The sequence below is a fragment of the Alosa alosa genome, chromosome 11 (assembly GCF_017589495.1).
Source record: "Alosa alosa isolate M-15738 ecotype Scorff River chromosome 11, AALO_Geno_1.1, whole genome shotgun sequence".
Lineage (NCBI taxonomy): Eukaryota > Metazoa > Chordata > Actinopteri > Clupeiformes > Clupeidae > Alosa > Alosa alosa.
Genome location: NC_063199.1, coordinates 20,233,629 through 20,252,992, shown reverse-complemented (window position 1 = coordinate 20,252,992; position 19,364 = coordinate 20,233,629). Strand labels below are relative to the sequence as shown.

Sequence of the window (19,364 nt, the reverse complement as noted above, 5' to 3'; positions counted from 1 at the left end):
ACCAGAGATAACCAGTCAGAGTCTAACCCTATATAGGTTATCACAGAAGATTGACCCATCAGAGTCTAACCCTAACCATAGGTTATCACAGGAGAGATGACCAGTCAGCCTAACCCTAGGTCATCACAGACCTGTCAGAGAGCATCACATGAGAGCATGGCCATTGAAACCATATCAGCTGATAGTAGAAAAAGTTCAACCTGAATGAACACATAAGAGATACTGATGGTCACCTGCTTCAATCACTTGCATAATGTAGAAGTGGTCAATTTTATAGTCAACATAAGCAAACGGTATTTATAAGCAAACAGATTATTTTCAAGAGTTTGAAGGTATTTACAGTACATATATTTAACAGTGTCAGCATTGGGGGTGGGGTGTCTACCTCCTGTAGATGGCTGAGAAGGTGTAGGACTACACTGCACAGATTACTGCTGTTTTGGGATGTAGGAACACCGCATTGAACATGAGCTCATAATAAGGAGTGAATAACTGAAATACAAGGAACAGATATCGCCCCATGCTAAAAATGTCACATAAATGTCCTACAGAAGAGGTGGCAGATTTGGGCAAGAGATTGACAGCAGTAACCCACCATGGCAGAGTGATGTCTCCATGTCCTCGAATCTCATATGTCCCATCAGACCTGAGAGTAATGTCTCCATGTCCTCCGATGAGACCTAAGAGTAATCTCTCCAGTTTCTGAGAGTAATGTCTCCATGTCCTATGAGAGAGCTGAGAGTAATGTCTCCATGTCCTCTTATCAGACATCTCACTCATCAGAGAGTGAGAAAGAGTAGTTTGAAGGAAAATAAATGTGAGGGGACGTACAGTTGTTAAATTTAAGAGGGCAAGAGTAGTTTTATGAGAGGAGAGGAGCTTTTATTTAGTTTAATGGAAAACAGATTTTTTTCCCCACATAGATCACCGTTTCTCGAGGTCACCGAGTACTGTCCATACAAAATAAAACAACAAAAACGGTGCTACCTAGCTCGAGTTGCTGCAGCCAACAGCTATAGTAGCAGGCAGCTACAGTGCTATACTCTGGGGGCATAATTTTAACTGTGACCTTGAGAAACAGATCTATGTGCAAAATCGCCGGAATTCTCCTTTAAGGGAGAGTAAATTTGAGGGGGTGAAACTCGTTAGGAAGTTTGAGGGAGATTAAGTTCGAGGGGGCGTTAGGATCGACAGTTAGGATCTCGTTAGGGTCGACAGTGAGGCGTCTATGCTGAAGTGCTTTATGAGTGTCAGGCTCCTGAGAGGGTTGGGGTCGGGGGGTCGGAGGGTGATGGTGAGGGGTCATGAGCAGGAGTTGTTGTTTTTCAGGTTCTTCAGCTCCAGTTCCAGCTGTTGGATCCTCTGGTCCTTCTGCACCAGATCCTCTCTCATCTGCCTCAACTCATCCTCCTGTCTGAAGAACATCCTCAGGAGCTATGTACATGGAGACACACACACACACACACACGCATAGCACAAGCATGAGAATGTTAATGTAACTTGCAACTTCTATGTATGTAATGTACTGTAAACTGAAATCCTATGTCACTATGTCATTCAACAGTTAGCTTAAGCTAATCTCCCAAGTTGTGTCTTTTTGCTTTATCAGTTTACAATCACAAGTTCCTAGAGGAATGTGCGTGTCATGCCACAGATTAACAGGCTCTACGATAAAAAAAATAGTTTAATTTTTTTTATTTTTTTATAGTGTTACACTCTTCTACAGTCGAGTCGAGACATTTGTTGAGTCCTAGTATTATGTTGGAATATACACCAAGAGTTCGTTGAAGGGTGTCCACAAAATATTTTCAACAGAAATTGTATTCTTCGGTCAATATTGTGTTTATTTGATACTGTGTTGGTGTGAGGCTCACACACACACACACACACCTCGCTGTGGGTCTTTGGCGGGACGTTCTCCAGCAGGTCGATGCTGTGCACGGGCCCCGGCCTCCTCCCCTGTCTGGAGGCCCGGGTGGCCTTTTGGCCTGGTGGCTTGTAGCTGGCTTTCAGGGACATCAGAACTGGTCCTGTTGGGATAGCACACACACACACACACACACACACACACACACACACATACACACAAATGCACATGTGAATGAACATACACACATTCACAATCTTCAACAGAGTACAGGAGGTGTGTAGAGTGAGGGAGATGAGAAAGTGTATGATAAGAAGAGGTGTGTGTAAGTGTATGTGTGTGTGTTAGTACAGGAGGTGTGTAGAGTGAGGGAGAAGAGAAAGTGTATGATGAGAAGAGGTTGTGGAATAGAGGAGGTTTATGCGTAATAGTTTAGGTGTGTGTGAGGAGTGGAGGGTGTGTGTGTGTGAGGAGTAGAGGAGGTGTGTTTGCGGAGCAGAGGTGTGTGTGTGTGAGGAGTAGAAGTGTGTGTGTGTGTGTGTCTTAGGAGAAGAGGGTGTGTGTGTGTGTGTTAGTAGAGGAGGTGTTTGTGAGGAGTAGAGGAGGTGTGTGTGAGAGAAGTAGAAGGGGTGTGTGTGAGGTGTAGAGGAGGTGTGTGTGTGAGGAGTAGAGGTGTGTGTGTGTGAGGAGAGGTGGTGTTTTTGGTGAGGACTCATACCTCGGTTGACCCCTCTTAGCCACTCGTCTGCTGAGAGTGCTGGTTCTGGTCCTGCTGTCATGGGGTAAAGGTCCTCCTGGTACGCCTCCGACTGTTGGCACACAACACTGGGTGTCTACACAAGCCTATGTGTGTGTGTCTGTGTCTGTGTCTGCCTGCACAGGCCTGTGTGTACCTGTGTGTCTGCACCAGTGTTAGGGTTTGTTACTCAAAAAAGTAATGTATTACACACTTGCTACTGTAAAAAAATGTAATTCCTTACATTACTTCTTTACTCTTTATGGAAAGTAGTGTGTTACATTACTTGTGCGTTACTGCAGTTCAAATGTTTCTATGGGCACTGTTATTGATACCTTCCCCTTTTATTTATTATTTAATTAATGATGTTATGTGAAACATTAGATTAGCATAATCTAGTCTATTAGACGCCTATCCCAGACACTGTACCAGGCATTTCTTACAGACAGCAGATCATTGCTTTGTCTTACTGAAAGATGCCTTCAAGTTCACAAACACGGCACCTCAGTGCTGCTTTTAAAAATTGTGCAAATTGCAACTGCTTAATGGAAGTGCTGCTGCCCAGCTTGCACACCCTCTCTCACAATGTTGAAAGACACAACTTACAACAATTTTAACTGCTTTCGTAAGTTGCGTACCTACCTTCTGTCAATCATAGGCTATGCTCTTGTTCACACTCAACCAGTGGCAGTCCTAGCTTGTATAACACCCTGAAATGTTTTTGGAGGCAATTTGTGGTGTGATTGACTTTAGCTTAGTAATTAATGCTCTTCCGCTCCAGTAGTAAGATAACAAAGGCCCCTATTTTGGCGATCAGAAACGCAGTGACCCTGCGTAATATGACCTTACCCTGCGTGGTACAATCATTGAGATAGTCTCCACCAGCCCCTTTAGTGTTACCAGCTTGTAGAATCGGAAGACTTCACAAGCTCCCACATCTAGTCCACGTTTAGGCATCACACCTGACAAGTACACGTCATCGTTATTGTCTAGTCCACCTTTAGGCATCACACCTGACAAGTAGCCTACACATCGTTATTGTCTAGTCCAGCGGTCCCCAACCACCGGGCCGTAGCCTACGACATGAGTTTAAAAAAACAAAACAAATGCAAACCAAATAAACTCAATTTAATTCACAATAATGTCACGTTTTTACATGGCATAGGCCTATATGCAGTTGTTTGATTGCACGCATGTTTGCATTTCGCAAGGTCTATTTTCTTACGTCTGTCTCTGTCCCGCCTTCAACACTACATATTCCCTAAAGCGTTGCGTCAGCTCACTTCACTTGATCAGTTCTTCGCGAACGGTAGTGTCACACGAAGTTAGCTAAACTGCTAGAATGAACAACAAAAAACAACAATCTTTAGAGCATTTCTTTGGAAGGGGTAGTGGGGAAAAAAGACCCACTGATGATGGTAGTGAGCCAGATACCTAAAAGAAAAAGAAGGGGTCATTCAATAAGAAATATGACGAGTCATATTTAAAATATGGTTTCGCAGAGTGACTCGCATGCACCAAGTCCTTTATGTGTGGTATGTGGCGATAAGTTGTCAAACGAAGCAATGGAACCATCAAAGCTAATTGGACATCTAGAGTCCAAGCATCCTACACTGAAAGACAAACCCCTTGAGTTCTTTGAGCGTAAGAAACGCGAGCAAGAAGGACAAAAACTAGTGCTTAAAGCAACCACATCGGTGAACGTGGCTGCGCTAAAAGCCTCATACTTAGTGGCTAGTCGGATTGCTAAAACTAAGAAGCCGTTTACTATTGGGGAAGAGTTCATTCTGCCTGCTGCTAAAGACATGTGCAATGAACTCCTTGGGGAGGCTGCAGCTAAAAAAATAGCTCAGGTACCGCTTTCTGCAAGCGCTGTCCATAGACGAATTGATGATATGTCAGAGGATATTGAGGCACAGTTGTTAGAGAGGGTGAATGGGTCACCGTGGTACGCTATCCAAGTTGATGAGTCAACTGGTGTTGAAAATAAGGCAATGCTGCTGGTGTTTGTCCGGTACATATTTGAGGAGGATGTTCAGGAGGTTGTGTGTGCCGTCACTTCCAACGAACACCACAGCTGCAGAACTGTTCCGGGCTTTGGATGGTTATGTGTCTGGAAAATTAGACTGGTCTTTTTGTATTGGCGTATGCACTGATGGGGCTGCAGCCATGACCGGACGGCTGTCCGGTTTCACTGCAAGGGTTAGAGATGTTGCCCCAGACTGCGAGCCCACACACTGTATCATTCATAGAGAAATGCTGGCTAGCCGAAAACTGTCGCCCGAGTTGAATGGGGTATTAACTGATGTAGTTAAAATGATCAACAACATTAAAGCACACACACTCAACTCTCGCTTATTTGAGCAGCTCTGTGAAGAAATGGATGCAGAGCACAAACGCCTTTTCTCTTGCACAGAGGTCAGATGGCTGTCAAGGGGCAGGTCACTGGCCAGAGTGTTTGAGTTGCGAGAGCCGCTACAGAGATTTCTTACAGAAAAAAAAAAGTCACCGTTAGCTGCACATTTTAGTGATGAGGACTGGGTGTCAAAACTCGCTTACCTGTGTGACATATTCGGGTTGCTTAATGACCTCAACCTGTCACTCCAGGGGAGAATGACGACTGTCTTTAAACTGGCAGATAAAGTCACCGCATTTAAAGCCAAGCTTGATTTGTGGGGACGACGAGTGGACCGGGATGTATTTGATATGTTCCAAACAGTAGTGGGGGTTTTGGGAGAGACTGAGGCAGGGCCCTTTCTCTCGCAGCTGGTGCGCGATCACCTTGTTGCGCTTTCAAATGAGTTTGAGCGTTACTTCCCATCCTCCAAAAGATCCACGGCAAACCAATGGGTCCGCAACCCATTTGTCAATATCCCGAATAGTCCTAACATGTCAGCGCAGGAGGAAGAGCAGATCGAAATTGCAAATGACGGTGGTCTTAAAAGTGTGTTTGAGCAAACCTCTCTGGCGGGTTTTTGGATCAAAACCAAAGCAGAATATCCAGAGATAGCCGTAAAAGCGCAGAAAACGTTGCTACTATTTCCCACCACGTACCTATGCGAGGCCGGGTTTTCGGCAATGACTGCAACTAAGACCAAATTGCGCAATCGACTGGACATTTCGAACACACTGAGGGTGTCACTGTCTTCCATCACCCCCAGATGGAACCTTCTTGTTGCAGGGAAACAAGCACAGGGCTCCCACTGATTATTCGTAATGCACGTTTAGTTCCCATGTTTTGTTCCCATATTTTGTTAAGCATATGTTCACACTTGATGTAGCTTCAAGTTGTTCAATTTTCATAGTTCATAGTTCATATTGTTCAATTTTCACTTAAAGTTCACGTTTTTCACATTGTTAAGAGTTTGTTACCTTCACTGTTCATACATAACTGGAGCTCGTTCTTTTCAAGTAATGCATGCACAACATATGGAACATGGAACCCCAAACGCCCCCCTCCCCGCCAGTCCGTGAACATTTTTTTAAACCGGTCCATGGTACAAAAAAGGTTGGGGACCCCTGGTCTAGTCCACATTTAGACATCACACGTTATCGTTATTGTCTAGTCCACGTTTAGGCCTCATACCTGAGTAAGTACACGTCATCGTTATTATCATTTACCTAACCATAGTCACACCCTCTACAATGCATCCAGACCAGAGGCAGCACCATACAGATGTGTGACTAGTGCACATAGTAATAGCAGTTCTTACCGAGACCTTTCTGTGGAGCAGGTGAGTGGAACTCCATTATAAACTGCAGGTATGGCTTCTCTGGAATGACTTCATAGTACCTGATGTTTCCATCTCCCTGGTGAAAAGTTCACAAAAATGGTGTCAGTTGGATGTGACCTACCCTCCAGAACATATGAAACTAAACCCCGCCCTCGAACTAAACCCCACCCCTAAACCCCATGTTAATATTCTGGTTTTGCTCCTGTTGTCAGGGCCCAGAGTTCTCAGGCCGGACAGGTGAGAAGAGTTCTGAGTTGTGATTTACACCTGTCTAAAGAGATGATGGCGGTAGAGTTGTGATTTACACCTGTCTAAAGAGATGATGGCGTGAGGGTTGTGTTGTTGTGATGGCATTAAGGTTTTCTAGAGAGGACAATGGCGTGAGGGTTGTGATGGCGTGAAGATTTTCTAGAGAGGACGATGGTGTGAGGGTTGTGATGGCATGAGGGTTGTGATGGCTTTCTAGAGAGGACAATGGTGTGAGAGTTGTGATGGCGTGAGGGTTTTCTAGAGAGTACGATGGCGTGATGGTTGTGACGGCGTGAGGGGTTTTCTAGAGAGGACGATGGCGTGAGGGTTTTCTAGAGAGGACGATGGTGTGAGGGTTGTGATGGCGTGAGGGTTGTGATGGCATTAGTGCTTTCTAGAGAGGACGATGGTTTGAGGGTTGTCATGGTGTGAGGGTTTTCTAGAGAGGACGATGGCATAAGGGTTGTGATGGCGTGAGGGTTGTGATGGCGTGAGTGCTTTCTAGAGAGGATGCTGGCGTGAGGGTAGTGAGTTCTCATGGACTGCACCTTGCCCGCCAGGTAGAGCATGTGTGTGTCGGGATCGTAGAAGGGGAAGAGCAGTCCAGACAGGCCGTCAATCTCCTCCTCCACCAAGGGCATGGACAGGTCCTCCTGCATTAATTGTATTTTTATTTATTAATTTCCCTTTCCATTTGGACATAATGTGAAGAATACCCATGCTCTTTGTTGCCTACATGCCACTAGTATTAGCATGCTAACCAGCTATTATCGGACCATATTATACTCCCTATTCCATTATCGGACCATATTATTCTCTTGTAATACCACATTGTACCTCAAGAGCTGTATCATAGACTATGCGCTGTATTGAGTAAGAAATTAGAATATCATGGAAAAGTTCATTTTCCCCCGAAATTTATTTAAAAAAGAAAACTTACATATAATCTAGATTCATTACACATAAAGTAAAATATTTCAAGCTTTTGTTTTGTTTTAATCTTGATTATTCTAATCTTGATGATTAGTGTTTACAGCTCATGGAAATAAAAAATCCAGTATCTCAAAATATTACAATAAATAATTTATAATACAGAAATGTTGAGACCTGAGAAGAGCTCTAATCAGCTAATTAAGTCAAAACACTGGCAGTACTTTCCTGAGCCTCTAATCTCTCAGTCTGTGCAGGGCAATGGACTTTTCCATGATATTCTAGTTTTTTGAGATGCAAGAAATAGAAGTGAGTGTACAGTACCTGGTCTCACTTTATATCATGTGGTTATGAAACAGTAAAATAGTGACGGAAGTCAGTTTACAATAAAATAGTGATGGAAGTGAGTGTACAGGAAGTGAGTTTACAGTACCTGGTCCCACAATGCAACCTGCCTGCTGTTCCATCGCGAGACGCCTGTTGTTGCTAACTTTTTCATGTTGCCAAGAAACACCACCCTGTTTACTCTGTGACTCTTGCAATCAGCCTCCTGGGAGGAATTTGATAACAGTGAGGTCAGTCTTTAATCACCTTTTTTTATTTAACGTGTATGATATTACAGTTTTTTCTGAATGCTTAAACACAACTGTGATTCTTATAGCACAATTTCTAAAACTATTAATACTTATAGCAAAACCACTCACTGAGTTTGCAAAACTAAAAGCACAAACACTGCTTTGCTCTCAGTTTGCAATTTTGTAACACACACTTTGCACAACTGTAGGCACAATCCACTGCACAGCACTCTTTTTCTTGAACTGTAAACACAACTCACTGCTTTACACTCAATTTCCAAATGATCAACACACTCCTAGCAAATCTATACACATGTGTGGCTATTATTTACACTATTTTGCCAACTCTCTGGCACACTTTCTCATGTGAAAACTGTTTTAGATAATTAGTTCACTTTGCAATCAGCCTAAGCACTATACATAAGCCACAGGTAATGTACAATGGGTACAATGGAGGAGCAGGAAGAGTGAGAAGAGTAAAGAATTAGAGGAGGCTGAAGAATAGGGCGTAGAGGTGAAGAAGTGAAAGGGAGTCAGTATTCACCCAATCAGCAATCAGTATTCACCCAATCAGCAATCAGTATTCACCCAATCAGCAATCTGCATTCACCCAATCAGCAATCTGCATTCACCCAATCAGCAATCAGTATTCACCCAATCAGCAATCAGTATTCACCCAATCAGCAATCACCCAATCAGCAATCTGCATTCACCCAATCAGCAATCACCCAATCAGCAATCTGCATTCACCCAATCAGCAATCTGCATTCACCCAATCAGCAATCTGCATTCACCCAATCAGCAATCTGCATTCACCCAATCAGCAATCACCCAATCAGCAATCTGCATTCACCCAATCAGCAATCTGCATTCACCCAATCAGCAATCACCCAATCAGCAATCACCCAATCAGCAATCAGTATTCACCCAATCAGCAATCAGTATTCACCCAATCAGCAATCTGCATTCACCCAATCAGCAATCTGCATTCACCCAATCAGCAATCAGTATTCACCCAATCAGCAATCAGTATTCACCCAATCAGCAATCACCCAATCAGCAATCTGCATTCACCCAATCAGCAATCAGTATTCACCCAATCAGCAATCAGTATTCACCCAATCAGCAATCACCCAATCAGCAATCAGTATTCACCCAATCAGCAATCAGTATTCACCCAATCAGCAATCTGCATTCACCCAATCAGCAATCAGTATTCACCCAATCAGCAATCACCCAATCAGCAATCACCCAATCAGCAATCAGTATTCACCCAATCAGCAATCACCCAATCAGCAATCAGTATTCACCCAATCAGCAATCAGTATTCACCCAATCAGCAATCAGTATTCACCCAATCAGCAATCACCCAATCAGCAATCACCCAATCAGCAATCTGCATTCACCCAATCAGCAATCTGCATTCACCCAATCAGCAATCTGCATTCACCCAATCAGCAATCAGTATTCACCCAATCAGCAATCTGCATTCACCCAATCAGCAATCTGCATTCACCCAATCAGCAATCAGTATTCACCCAATCAGCAATCAGTATTCACCCAATCAGCAATCAGTATTCACCCAATCAGCAATCTGCATTCACCCAATCAGCAATCAGTATTCACCCAATCAGCAATCACCCAATCAGCAATCAGTATTCACCCAATCAGCAATCAGTATTCACCCAATCAGCAATCACCCAATCAGCAATCACCCAATCAGCAATCTGCATTCACCCAATCAGCAATCTGCATTCACCCAATCAGCAATCACCCAATCAGCAATCACCCAATCAGCAATCTGCATTCACCCAATCAGCAATCTGCATTCACCCAATCAGCAATCACCCAATCAGCAATCAGTATTCACCCAATCAGCAATCTGCATTCACCCAATCAGCAATCAGTATTCACCCAATCAGCAATCTGCATTCACCCAATCAGCAATCTGCATTCACCCAATCAGCAATCAGTATTCACCCAATCAGCAATCACCCAATCAGCAATCTGCATTCACCCAATCAGCAATCTGCATTCACCCAATCAGCAATCAGTATTCACCCAATCAGCAATCTGCATTCACCCAATCAGCAATCAGTATTCACCCAATCAGCAATCTGCATTCACCCAATCAGCAATCAGTATTCACCCAATCAGCAATCTGCATTCACCCAATCAGCAATCAGTATTCACCCAATCAGCAATCACCCAATCAGCAATCAGTATTCACCCAATCAGCAATCTGCATTCACCCAATCAGCAATCACCCAATCAGCAATCTGCATTCACCCAATCAGCAATCTGCATTCACCCAATCAGCAATCTGCATTCACCCAATCAGCAATCAGTATTCACCCAATCAGCAATCAGTATTCACCCAATCAGCAATCTGCATTCACCCAATCAGCAATCTGCATTCACCCAATCAGCAATCTGCATTCACCCAATCAGCAATCTGCATTCACCCAATCAGCAATCAGTATTCACCCAATCAGCAATCTGCATTCACCCAATCAGCAATCTGCATTCACCCTCAGCAATCACCCAATCAGCAATCTGCATTCACCCAATCAGCAATCACCCAATCAGCAATCAGTATTCACCCAATCAGCATTCATCCCATCACATGCTCTCAACCAGCCAATGACACCACCAATTTATAGAGTAGAGATATTCTACCATATTACCCGCTTACAGAGATATCACCCTACCTGCTTACAGAGATACCACCCTACCCGCTTACAGAGATATCACGCTGATACCACCCTACCCACTTACAGAGATACCACCTGATACCACCCTACCCACTTACAGAGATACCACCCTGATACCACCTTACCCGCACAGAGAAATGTGGGATGTGTAATGAGCAAGCAACAAAGAAGATAAATCCATTTAATTTCTGACCAACCTATGTGGTGTTACTAAACTCTCCCAATTATTTTATATAGGAACCTGATCTTGTTCACTTGAGAGCTGCCCAGGGCCAAGGGTATTGCCGAGAGTAGCCCCTGCAGCCTCGGTGTGTGTTTGTGTGTGTGTGTGCTGAAACTCACAGAGCAGTCCTCTGAGCATGAGGCTATAATGTTGTCCATGAAAGGATTCCATTTGATGTCCAGAACACTGCCCTGATGGCCACAGACTTTGGGGTAGTTTGGGTCTATCCGCCCTGCCTGAGAAAGAGAGAAAGAGAAGATGCTTCTTATCACCTAGAGACTTTGAGCAGAGACTTTCTAATTGAGACGCAGCACTCAAAAAATCCTCCATAGAAATGCATGGGGTTAGTTTGTAACACCATGGCCGTTATGGCCGTTGTCTACACATATCCCACCCCTTTCGCGGCAAAAAAAGTCGAAATGTGAATATATTGTGCCAATCATGTGTTGTGTATTGTGCCAATCATGTGTTGTGTGTCGCTGCTGGAGCAAGGTTAGTGTTGTGAAGCCTTGTGCGCACGCATTTCTACCCAAAATATGCCCGATAAGTGCCCAAAATGCATTGCAATATGGACTTGCCCAAAATATGAAGTGAAGGGACTTGCCCAAAAGGACTTTGCTTTTAGGCAAGTACCTAGAGGACCTTGAGGGCTTGCAATGTGCCCCAGTGGCCACTGAGGGGTGCTGATGTTGCGTTTTGAGGCCCTCAGACCTTTCTGTCCCTCAGATGTCTGAGTACAGAGACCGAGGGGGTGTGTGAGACTAAGAGACTGAGTGGGGTTGGGAATTAGGTGAGGTTAATAGTGTGTGGGGTAATGAGTGTGCGGTATAAGATGAGTGTATGATGAGTGTGTGGAAGTGTGGATGCAAAAAGGTTAACATACAACCCTGTGGGGTAATAAATGTATGTTTGGGGAGATGTGTGCGGTGATGAGTGTGTTTGGGGTGATTAGTGTGTGTGGTGTAATGAGTGTGTGTGTGTGTGTGTGTGGGGGGGGGGGGATTAGTGTGAAGGATGATGAGTGTGTGGGGGAGGTGATCCGTGTGTGTGTGGTGATAAAAGTGTGGGTTGATGAGAGTGTGATGTCAGCTGCAGAGTTAAATCTCAAAAGACCCTAAAATGTCTTCCCTGTTATCCTGACAATAGAACGGGGTGAAGTGTCTACAGGTGGACTGAGGACAACAGAGAGCCTTATTCAGAGATGGGTTCAGGTGACTACAGTAACAGTGTTACCTTGGTAACCGGAATGACAACAAAAGCTCCTCCTCCTGCGCTCTCGGTCACGACGGCCAGGAACTTGGCGTTGACGGCACAGAAATGACTGTCGTGGACGCTCCTGGTGACGGGGATCCCATCGAAACACTGCTCTCGGCCGCCAACTTTGCCATACACATTCCGGAACTTAGAGCTCCGGTACACGGGCCGCCATGACATCTAGAGCAACAGAAAAGTTCACATTGTCACTGTCCTGCCCCAGACCTGCTGTCAGCCAGCTCAATCACACTTGCACTGGGAACCCACTCCACAGCATGTGTGTGTGTGAGGGTCTGGGAACCCATTCTGCAGTGTGTGTGTGTGTGTGTGTGTGTGTGTGTGTGTGTGTGTGTGTGTGTGTGTGTGTGTGTGAGGGTCTGGGAACCCACTCTGCAGCACTGTGTGTGTGTGTGTGTGTGTGTGTGAAGGTCTGGGAACAAGTGTGGGTGTGAGCAGATTGCCAGGAGTTGATTTCATTTTTAGCACAACTTCATGTCCGTCCAAGGATGTCAATCCTGGGAAACCAACAGAACAAATGTATGAGCAGATTAATAGGCAAATAAATCTAACTGACTTAAAGGGGTTATTGGAGAGTGGCAAGATACACACTTCCAGTTACAGAATTCACAGGACACAGACACAGTTAATCTTCAATCTTCGCAGTTTTTTTTATATTGAGATGATTGTACTTCGTATGTAAATATCTAAGTGCATCCAATGTGTTGTCAGTGTGATTGAAGTGTGTGCTATTTCTAAAAGTGGTATCGCCAGACTCAGAGAACGGCTGGAAGAACTTGAGAAAGGTAAAAATCAATTGTTTAACTCAAGGGGAGGTGGAAAATGAATGTAATTCCCCAAATGGTGGAATATCCCTTTAATGTTTTTTTTAATCATGGTTGTGGCTATTAGCACAATGTTTGTATTATCAGGTGAGCTGTGTGCAAGTTGTGTTGTTTTAATCAGTATTGGTCATTCCAAAAAAGATAAATCAACTGTGTGTGTGTGTGTGTTTGTGTGTGTGTGAGTGTACTCAGTGGGCTGATGGTCGTTAGCGGCTGTGCTAAGGATTGAGCCTTTGTGCGGATCAGCTGCTGTGTGAGCACTAGCGTTAGCGTGCTAATGAGGACACACAATGTGTAAAGAGGTCAGGGGTCATGCTGCCAGGGAGACACCGCTGGACCCCGCCTTGTCCTCACACAAACCCACCGGGGCAGAAAAGCATCTTTATGACAGAGCCACGACCTGAGGTCACCCCAGGGTCATGACCTTGAGAGAGGTCATCAGGCGACAGACCGCCTGTCCTCTTCCTGGACGGGAGCCTTTCCTGGCCCACCCGGTCTCCCACCCTGGCCGACCCTCCAGCTATTTTTACAGGTCTTTTCCTTTACTCATGAGCTCCATGCTGCTGTGTGTGTGTGTGTGTGTGTGTGTATGTGCGCGTGTGTACTGCCTGTGTTCTGAGTGTTTGTGCATGCGTGTGTATGTGTGTGTGTGTGTATATGCATGTGTATGTGTGTGTGTGTGTATGTACGTGTGTGTGTACTGCCTGTGCTGTACTGTGCTGCCTATGTGTGTGTACTGCCTGTGCCCTGAGTGTGTGTGCGTGTGTGCATGTGCGTGTATGTGTGTGCACTGCCTGTGCCCTGTATGTGTATGTGTGTATGTGTGTATACAGTATATGTTATTTGTTATTTGTTATGCAGTGATCCCTCGTCGATGGAATGATTTACCTAATGCTCCTTCTACAGTAGATAGTTTTGGGATCTTCTTTACCATGCATCTAACAAATTAATTCATACAGAGACGTGGTGTATATATGTTATGTATATGGTTATTGTTATTATTCTGTTAAATTCTACCTAGTTTATTACTAATATTGGTATTTTTTTTATTGAGGCTCTATGACTTGTTCATTTTAATGTTTATGTAATGGATGTCATTGTAATTCATTTTGGACAAAAGTGTAAACGTGTGCGCTGAACCATCAGGAGATGTGTAGAACTAGAGGGGGGGGTGGGGGCAGTAGAACTGGGGGATGCCAGCTGGATTACTCCTTGCTGCCCTACATACGGCTCAAACGCTGCTCTGACGTTGGGGCTCTGACCTAATTTTTCGCAAGATAATTTTCATCTCTCAGTGTATTCTGGGAGTAGGGCATCTGTGATGACATCATCACTGTTAATACTGTAACTCATAGAAAGCCCGGAAGAAATGACCTTGCCCTGTTAGAGCAGAGGGTCTTAGCCCTAGCCCTTGCCCTCATCCTAACATGAACCCCAACACAAACATGCATGGTGTCAGTATGTCTCTGATGCATGAGGATCTGTGTGCCACATTGTTTGAATTCATTCCATATTTGTCAGTAATCTGGAACAATAGAAACACTGACCTACTTCTGCCATCAGCAGAGAGCAGATTTAGCAGCAGAGCAGAAGCCCTGCAGGCACAGTGGAGCTGGGAGAGATCTCAGCAATATGCTCCTGACCTGGACGAGCCTCCTTACAGATGTGCTGCTACTGACCTGGACGAGCCTCATTACATACATACGTGCTACTAGTGACCTGGACGAGCCTCATTACAGATGTGCTGCCCGGGGTCAGGGACTGACAGCCAGGAAATCTACATGCACCAGAGTGTAGACTATAATTAATGGCAGCTCTCTGTACAAACTCTGCTTGACAGACTATCACTGCAGTTATATCTTCACCAGTCTTGAGTGTTACCATGTTCTGTCTGAGTGTTCTTGTAATGTATTTGTAATGTCATGTAATAATGTATGTGTCTCTATCTATCTGGAAGCAGGTTGGCTGGTGATCACTGGTGTAGAGAAGCCGTAAGGTTATGTGGTGTGATGCTGCTCTCTCTTGGTCTCTTGCTCTCAGATGCACACACACACATGCAACCATACAGACATGCACACACACACACACACACACAAACTTGCACACACAAACATGTGCCCATACTCAAACAATACAAATACACACGCACACATGCACTAATACAGACCTAATCAAAATAAGAATGACAAAAGTAAGAATGAGAGATTATGTGTATTGTGTGTGTGTGTGTGTGTGTGTGTGTGTGTGTGTGTGTGTGTGTGTGTGTGTGTGTGTGTTTAATCCCCAGACCTGGCTAAAGTGAGCGTGTGTCTTTTGTTCCTCATTATGAATCATGTGTTTTATGGGTAAATCTCCATTATGAATCATGTGTGTTATGGTGTGTGTGTGTGTGTGTGTGTGTGTGTGTGTGTGTGTGTGTGTTATGGGTAATGCCCCAGGGGAGCACTCCTTTGTATTAGCATCCGTGCCTAACCTTACCAAACACAGACACACACACACACACACAGACACGCATACACACACACACGTGCACACACACACACACACACACACACACACACACACAAACAGCTGCTTTGACACACATGTATTGTGTCTTGTGAGGCCCATTCACCATTCAGGTGTGTTTCCTGGTTTGTTGTGTCTTATTTCCTCTCTCAGACCCAGATGTTTCCTGTGCTTGTTCAGGCTTACCCCATCAGACGCTCTCTCTCACACTCACACACACACACACACACACACACACACACACACACACACACACACACACAAATGGACATCTTACTGTTATTATAGACAGAATTACCAGATCTGTTCAGCTTGCGTGACATGACTTGTGTTCCAGCCACATCCAAACTGACTCCTACCCCTAACCCTATTCCTAACTTGACCCTAAACTTACAATTTTTGCCTATTGCCTACACACTTTTTGCTCATTATGTCAAAACTCAAAATGGTTGTCCTTCTGTAAGCTTCTCTCATCTTCACAAAGGAACTCTGGATCTCACTTATAGCGACCATTGAGTCCTTGGTTACCTGTCTAACCAAGGTCCTTTGTACCCAATTAATCAGTTTCACTGAGAGGCCAGATCTAGGAAGACTGTTGGTTGTTGTTTAAAATATTTTCCATTTGAGAATGATGGAGGCTACCGTGCTCTTGGGGAATTTCAATGCTGCAAATATTTTCTTGTATCCTTTCCCAGATCTGTGTCTTCACACAACCCTGTCTCGCAAGTCTACAGACAATTCTCTCGACCTTGTGGCTTGGTTTTCACTCTTGACATAAATCATCAACTGTGAGACCTTACATGTGTGCCCCGCCTAATAATGTCCAGTGAATTAATTTAGGCACAGGTGTACTCCAATCAAGTTGGAGAAGCATCTCAAGGACAACTGATAAGTAAGATGCACCAGAGCTCAATTGCAAGCGTCATAACAATGGTGTGAATACTTATGCAAATAGTATATTTCAGTCTTTTATTTTGTATAAATTTACAAAACACTCCAAACACATGTTTTTTGATTGATGAGAAGAAAGGGTCTGAAAACTTTCCGGTTGCACTGTATATAACACTGAAGTCATTGCAGTAATAAAGAGAATCCATACTGTAATCAGTAATACTTGCTTGCCAATCCAAATCAGTAATACTTGCTTGCATCGCATGTAGGACTTGGTGAGAGCCATGAAAAAAAGCAATGTGGCAAACACCTTTACGCAAATGCAGCAAACTGGTAACGTTAACTTTACTGTAAAAAACATATTCAGATCAACAACGCCATAATTGATCCTTCTATTTTAACTGTATCAACACATAAACTAATCATGACAGGTGCGTAAGGATTTATCTTAGCCTACCTTTTATTTGAACAACCAGTATCAACCTTTGATCTGACCCCACCTCAATGTCTCTTCATATCTCTTCCATTGCTTGCAGAAGAGGCATGCAGGCATGTGGTTGGTGGTCATATACTTGTCTTCAAAGTCTCAGACATACCTGAAAACACTTACAGAGAAAACTGAACACCAACCAGTCTGAGACTACAAATAGTCTTCAGGTAAGCCATTGTGTACCTGTTCAACTGTGTAGTTTTACTTTGAGTAACTGTGTACAGTTTTGTACTTGTCCCTTTAAAACCTATCGGAGAATTATTTTCAGTGTGCCAATGAAAAGTATATGACCACCAACAGCAACCATAAACATTTATCACTAAACACCCAACCTCACACATCTATAACCAAACACCCATATCCTCACACATTTATTCACATCTATAACCCAACACACAACCTCACACATCTATACGCATACATACATAACCCAACACCCATAACCATAAATCTATAACCAAACACCCAACTTCACACACATCTATAATACACATCTATAACTCAACACCTCACACATCTATAACCATCTATAACCCAGCAGCCGCAACCTCACACATCTATAACCCAACAGCCACAACCTCACACATCTATAACCCAACACACAACCCCAACATCCATAACCTCACACATCTATAACCCAACACCCTACACATATATACACATCTATAATCCAACACCCATAACCTCACACATAACCCAACACCCATAACCATAAATCTATAACCAAACACCCAACTTCACACACATATATAATACACATCTATAATCCAACACCTCACACATCTATAACCTAACAGCCGCAACCTCACACATCTATAACCCAACAACCATAACCTCACACATCTATAACCCAACACCCATATCCTCAAACACCTATAACCCAACACCCATAACCTCACACTTCTATATTGTAAACCAACACCCATAACCTCACACATCTATAACCCAACAGCCGCAACCTCACACATCTATAACCCAACAACCATAACCTCACACATCTATAACCCAACACTCATAACCTTACACATCTATAACCCAACACCCATGACCTCACACATCTATAACCTAAAACCCATGACCTCACACATCTATAACCCAACACCCATGACCTCACACATCTATAACCAGTGTTGGGAACGTTACTTTAAAAAAGTAATTAGTTATAGTTACTTACTACTTGTTCCAAAAAGTAACTGAGTTAGTAACTGAATTACTCTATGATAATAGTAACTCGTTACCAGGAAAAGTAACTATTTGCGTTACTGTTAAAAAAAAGTTGCTGTATGTCAAAGAATTTGGATTTTGTGAGCAGGCAGTTGAAATGAGTAGAATAGACAGGTGTTTGTAGGCTACATAACTTTCGATATTTAATAGATAGATAGATAGATACTTCAAGATATTGCACATCGACAGACCTATACGGTTGACTTCAGCCTGTGTCATAGGTTTTTGTTGTGAGGCAGAAAGATCTAGCTTTTGCTGCTTGGAGGACTCCGAGTCCTTCTTTGCTAGTGGATGGCGAGGTATCATCTGTGGTGGAGGTATCGGTGTTTTTGGCCACTAGCTTTAGATGCGTGTTTGAGATGCTTCATTAAATTAGAGTTGCCTACAACGGATGTCAACAAAGTCTTCACTCTTGGACATAATGTACACATTACATGCACATTCTTGCCTTTGACCACAATGAATTTGAAGTAGTGCTTATATCTCCACCTTGAAAATGCCAACTTTTCATCGGATTGCTCCTGACCTCTGTTGTTTCGTCGAATCTCTATTTTAGCTGGTGCGTGTGTGTGTGGCGCGTCGTTATTAACCCACCTCCTCACTAGCTGTGAGCCAGGGGTGCGTTCGGATTACACAGTTTATTCAATCAATGCATAGTAACGCACCGCATTTAACGTCCAGTAACGTTAACGGCGTTGTAACGACGGGAAAAGTAATTAATTAGATTACCCCGTTACTGAAAAAATAACGTTGTTACCTAACGCCGTTCTTTTAAACGGCGTTATTCCAAACACTGTCTATAACCCAACACCCATAACCTCACACATCTATAACCCAACACCCATATCCTCACACATCTATAACCCAACACCCATAACCTCACACATCTATAACCCAACACCCATATCCTCACACATCTATAACCCAACACCCATAACCTCACACATCTATAGCCTAAAACCCATAACCTCACACATCTATAACCCAACACCCATGACCTCACACATCTATAACCTAAAACCCATATCCTCACACATCTATAACCCAACACCCATGACCTCACACATCTATAACCTAAAACCCATATCCTCACACATCTATAACCTAAAACCCATAACCTCACACAT

At 43.7% G+C, this 19,364-nt stretch overlaps 1 protein-coding gene across 1 annotated transcript in view; it reads right to left on the bottom strand.

Moving 5' to 3' along the window:
* Window positions 1-269: 269 nt before the first annotated feature.
* The window catches only part of LOC125302785 (coronin-2B-like), a 19,841-nt gene continuing 746 nt past the window's right edge, over window positions 270-19,364 (bottom strand). The window contains exons 2-11 of the mRNA XM_048256105.1: window positions 12,262-12,462; window positions 11,148-11,264; window positions 10,870-10,925; window positions 7,950-8,097; window positions 7,135-7,239; window positions 6,317-6,413; window positions 3,453-3,565; window positions 2,586-2,676; window positions 1,891-2,030; window positions 270-1,434 (exon numbers count right to left, since the gene is read on the bottom strand). Of these exons, the coding sequence (XP_048112062.1) occupies window positions 1,303-1,434; window positions 1,891-2,030; window positions 2,586-2,676; window positions 3,453-3,565; window positions 6,317-6,413; window positions 7,135-7,239; window positions 7,950-8,097; window positions 10,870-10,925; window positions 11,148-11,264; window positions 12,262-12,462 (1,200 nt within the window). The 3' untranslated portion in view covers window positions 270-1,302. The remainder of the gene's footprint in view (window positions 1,435-1,890; window positions 2,031-2,585; window positions 2,677-3,452; window positions 3,566-6,316; window positions 6,414-7,134; window positions 7,240-7,949; window positions 8,098-10,869; window positions 10,926-11,147; window positions 11,265-12,261; window positions 12,463-19,364) is intronic.